Below are 5,526 nucleotides of genomic sequence, written 5' to 3'. Positions count from 1 at the left end.
ATGCCATGGAAGGTTTTTAGGCTGCCTTATATCTAAACTAAACCATGGAGCGTTTTTTATCTTGTCTAATTAGATGTATGAAAGGCTGCAATTGAGAGGTAAAATAATCTTCAGTGGAATTGTAACAATCTGCTCCACTTAGCCACTTCAGACCTCCAACAGTGTGGGGTTTTTGTCAAAACGGGACTTCGCAGGAGGTCACCCATCCTATAATTACTCCCGCTCAATCCGCCCCACTTAGCCACTTCAGACCTCCAACAGTGTGGGGTTTTTGTCAAAACAGGACTTCGCAGGAGGTCACCCATCCTATAATTACTCCCGCCTGAGTACGCTTCACTTTAGAGTTTCCACCAATATGGAAGAACTCCCATTGTGAAAATGTTTTAGAACTGTGTAAAGTCATTTATCATAAATGTAATCTATTTTAGACTGAAAAAGGGCCTTACATTCCATTTTAATTTTCATTATGTGATGTATTTTATGGTATTATAGTTTTTTATTTGTGGTTTGATTTCTTTGTTTTCAAAGAATGTGTATTAAAGTTTTGCAAGTACACATGTGTTTTTTGAGGATGTTTAGCTAATTTACCAAAAAACAATTGGTTTTTTGCTAATATTGGTTGGAACACCAAATAAATATAGATTTCAAAAAAATCTTTCATTTATATCTATAAGATTGAGATCCGATAAAGTGAGTTTATATAGAATCAATTTGACAAGGTTAAATTTTTTTCAATGGTACAAAAATGGGGGAAGATGTGGAAATAAGGAACCAAAGTGGCTTAATAATGGGAGTAAATTTAGTAAATTTGTGACGTTGTTCCAAACATTTCATTCCCAGCAAGACCTTAATTAAAGAGCTTTCTCTATGTATATTCAAGCCACCAATCTTTCTTTTTGTTTCTACTTTCTCTGCTTTTTTATTTCTATTGCAGAAATGGCAGATTTTCCATCAAATTTAATTGATGGAGAACTCTTTCTCCCTTCAGATATTCTTTCAGATGAAAATTCTGCTAAAATACGGCCTCCAACAAGATTTCCATCTGAATTAACTTATGTAGAAGCATTAGCTGAACGATGCTCACCCACTGCTCGCCTTGGACACCAAACCAAGAACAATAATCCTCCTTGCTCAAACACACAGGTTGTACTAAGTTTACTCTTTAGCCCATCTTCTTTCTACATTATCCAACCATGTTTTTTAATTGTAGTTTTATTTTTCAGTTGTGGTTGTTTCAGGGTAAACCATTTCTCCAATTTGGAACTTTTAATCCAAATCAAATTGGGATGGGCTTTCAAATCCAATTTGGAACATTTGACCCAAATGGAATTGGTAGTGTTGCCAACGGTGGTGTTTGTAGAGGTAATGGCATAGTTCACAATGTTCATCATGCTTCTGAACGAGTTGATTATCACAATGACTTGACATCTGGCTATCAGCTTCAACATACTGAACCTGTTTACTCTCAGGTATGTGAACAAAAACTGGTCATGATTTCTATTTTATGATTGTTTTTATGTTATGAATTCTTTTCATTAGATTTTACGTATTTTTTCTTGGCTATTTTTGTCCATACTCATTTTAAGTTTAATTGCTTTTCTTTTTGTGTATTTTGTTCCCAAGAATGAGAGCTTTGGTCATGAAGCTAGAGGTAAGGTTTTGCATAACGAACAAAACAAGGGCAGAAACCATTTTTCTCCTTTCCAAACAACTGGAGGTGGTTTTCAAAAAGGCACTGGTGTTTTCTTCCCGCGTGTTGCTGGTACTACCATGGAAGCTAGTAAGGAAAATGGTGCATATGGTAATGGTACCCACTTTTCCTCTTTCACCATTTGTCCTTTACTTTTGAGTTGACCTTTTTTTTATTAAATGGGTTGTAAATCAAGTCGAGGGGGTTTAGCTGATATCATGAGACATGTTCATTTTTTACATTTGATCTTTTTTCCTTAGAGCATCTCCAGTGGAGGCATCAATTGTCAGTTTGCCTCCACCATTCGGAATTTTGGCAAAAACTATCTCTATGTTGAGACAAACATAGAAGCATTGAGTGTTTAGCCGCATCTGGAAGCAAATTTGATGTTTCAGATATGGATGCGGCGCGACACTCCCATTATCACGCAATAGTGGGAGTGTCGCATGGGGTTTTTTTTGGGGCAACTCTTGCCACTTTTTTAAGCAAAACAAAGTTTTAATAATTAAAAAAAACTAACTTGGGATCCACTTTAAATAAAAAAGATATTTAAATTAAAAATGAGTCCCATTATTAACTAGATCGATTTGCTTCTACCAACTAGAGTTGGTAATTGTTTGGGGATGTTTGCTTCAAATTTAGCCTCACATATGACATTTGATGCCTCCACCACCTAAAGACTCTTCAATCCCAATTGCTAGCAATTTACCACATATTTAGACATAAGTCTCATAATTATACGCAATTAAAAGGTTTTCCTTTTTTTTCCTCCTCTTTAATATACTTTCGAAGTCAATCATATTCTTGTATGCTAATAATAGGTGAAAGTAATTACTTGGTGTTGGATTTTCAAAAGATTTTTATTTCAAAATGATGGAGATACCATAAGTATATATATACATATATGTGTGTGTGTGTGTGTGTTGCCATATTTGAAGGGAACAACTTTATTTGGCTATTTTCTTTCTCTCTGAGAAATAATTATCTATTCCTTCTATTTATTATGAGGCGTGGGTGAGTGAGCCGAATAGGTGTTGTGGTAGTTGTTGGTAGTTGTTCGATATTTATTTTCCAATTTTGCCCTTCATTTGTATCCTCAATTATAACTATTATAAGGTTTTATATGAGTAATACCTCCATCTAATATAGGCTGTTTTCGTAATTTTATACTTTGCTATGATTGTGGCACTCTCAACTTGAAAAACAGCTGATGAGGCTCAAAACTCTCTTATAGGTCCTACCATAATTAAACAAATTTAATTTTGTTTTTTTTTAGACCCCACATCTTTTTATGTTTTTTTTTAATTATTCTTTTAGAGTGATTTTGGACATACCCAACAAAACACTCCTGTACCCCAAATTTAAAATAAATAAATAAAATAATTTTAGACACATTAATTCATCCCGCAGAAAAGATTTGAATAAATCTAATCCAAGTGTTGAAACCATGGGCAACATGAAGAAATAAAGAATATGAGATATTGATTCATTTGCTTTGAATTAACTATGTACTATAGAAGTTTAAAACAGTATAACAAACTAACCACTCATTCTTGGCTCTGCGGAGTCATTTCCTTTGGTTTGTAAATAAGCATATATGATTCAGACCTTAGTAATTTCTGATTCAAGAATATCTTTCTCCAAAGCCAATTCATTCCGAGCTATAGCCACTGAAGTTCTTCCGACATAAAGGAAAGTTTTTTTTTTTTTTTTCGAAAAGAGGGGGGGAAGAAAAATGGGCGTAAAGAAACTTTCCCTAACAAAAATGGAAAAATGGGTACCAAAACATATCTGTGTTATTTTTTTTTTTTATCTTCTGCCCCTATTGGAAATACTCTAAATTTATTTGAGAGATATTATTGGATTTAGGCAGTTATTAGGGCATGACAAAAATTTATATTAGTTATGACTTATGAGTATGGAAGTGTTTTGTTGGGTATGTCAAAGATCACCCTAATTACCCTTCTTTTCTCTTGCAGCCCCACCATGAATAAAAAAAAAAAAAACACGTGTGGCAACTGCTCAAATCTAAAAGATCTTTAAATGTCATATTAGATAATTAGAGACAAAATAACATCAAGCATAGTTTGACAGAAAATAAAGATTAAAAAAACTGAGTGTCAAACTGTCAATATGACTCAACAGTCAATGCACGGAGGATTTCAATCTGACCAACCAGTTTGACATATATTCTAGACTCTGTCTAATTGTCCATTTCAGGTTAAGTTCCACCTTATTGTTAAATGTTTTACTCCTAGGTATGGGAGAAATTACCACCCATAAGAGAGGTGATTTAGTGGAAGAAGAAACTGAATAATTAAGTGTATCATATCATTTAATCTTGTGTCTTGTTGACCAAGAAATGTGTTGTTTTACAAAAATTTATACCGTCTAACTTGATTGGGCACTAAAGCGCTCAAATGTTAGAAATTACATAATTTAAGGAACTTGTATTATGGTGTGTTGCTCCAATGCGTCGGACCATCTATCTCATCTTAAGTTCCAACTTCATTATTTCGTGAAAGAGATATGTAGTTACCCAGCCAAAAAAAAAAAAAAAAAAAAGAGATATGTAGTTGGATGCTTTTGTGTATTTCTCAGGCATAAGACATTGAAAAAAAAAATTATATACATTTTTTAGAAAATAAAAGGAAATAACAATAAACAAAATTATAAATGAATTAAACTATATGGTTTTTGGAACTTATGTCGCAAGTCCTCATATTGTTAAAAAAATAATTACTTTCACTAATATTTTGTCAAACAAATTCATCAAAGTTTCTAATTCAACAAATATAGAGCACTTCTTTGCCGAGTCACTAATCAGCCCATTTGGACTCTTGGACAAAGTTTATTTGCATGTTATATATACGCCAGCGTGTATTTTATTTATTTTTAATCAAGCAGTGATCGGTTAGTAGGTCGATTCAGTAGGTCTGCCTAGAATTATTGAAATATTACTTGATACATCAAAATAATTTCCAGATGGCAGGTACGGAGATACATCAAACTATTTTCTAGGTGGCCAGTGTGGAGATACATCAAAATGCTTTCCAGCTGCCAGGAATGGAGAGAATTTTACAATGTCAGGGAAAATCAAATATTTGTGGAAGAAAAAGGGTGGGACTGAAAGCTTCAAGCGAGATGAATTTCTCTCCAGACAGACAGGGTGAGGTCTGCTGCAGGGAAAAACAAATCCCCTTTAGTAATGCCTCCTACTAAAGAAGAAACAAATAAATGCTGAATAAGGGATTAATTTTTCTATAGAGGTAAAAAAAAGTTGGCTTAGTGAAAACATTAGCAGAGTTATTTCTCTTTGTGGCAAAAACACATACAAACAATTAAAACTGGAGACTTCGTTGATTTTTTGTGTGTGAACTTTTCGGTCTTATTTTTTTTCCGTTCTTTTAATTTGTGTTTGGTTGCACAGTGTAGATGATACCATCTATCTCATCGTCTTTCCTTTGGTTTTCTTTCTGAAGCTTAGATTATGGCTGATGATCTATTGGCTTTCGCCAATGACAATAGTTTAGTTGTTACAACACGTATTATGCTTGCATAGCTAAATGTACTTTGTCCCTCCTCTGGATCTTTAATCTGATAGAATTGTAAGAGAGAAGGTGAATGATATGTTGTACAAAAAAAAAAAAACAAAACAAAATTGCATCATTACAAATACTTTTCGCATAAAGAAAAACTATTTTTAAGGAGGTCTCACATGGATGATTACAGAGCTTTAAAGCAAAATGGAGGTTGCTATCTTTGTGTTGAGCTGATGTTAGGGGTTTGGGCACAAAGATAAGAGAATTACCTTCGTCTACGCGGAAATATCTAGT

The 5,526-nt window shown here is 33.6% G+C and overlaps 1 protein-coding gene across 1 annotated transcript; it reads left to right on the top strand.

Moving 5' to 3' along the window:
• Positions 1-756: 756 nt before the first annotated feature.
• Positions 757-5,140, top strand: LOC147504260 (uncharacterized). The gene is made up of 4 exons (XM_086604052.1): positions 757-1,143; positions 1,224-1,469; positions 1,624-1,801; positions 4,676-5,140. Exons 1-4 carry the CDS (start codon positions 868-870, stop codon positions 4,861-4,863), a joined length of 888 nt encoding a protein of 295 aa, XP_086460178.1. The 5' UTR covers positions 757-867; the 3' UTR covers positions 4,864-5,140.
• Positions 5,141-5,526: the final 386 nt, after the last annotated feature.

This window comes from Coptis chinensis, chromosome 4 (assembly GCF_015680905.1).
Source record: "Coptis chinensis isolate HL-2020 chromosome 4, ASM1568090v1, whole genome shotgun sequence".
Lineage (NCBI taxonomy): Eukaryota > Viridiplantae > Streptophyta > Magnoliopsida > Ranunculales > Ranunculaceae > Coptis > Coptis chinensis.
Note: the sequence above shows the minus strand (reverse complement) of the source record. Positions and strands in the feature narration are given on the sequence as shown.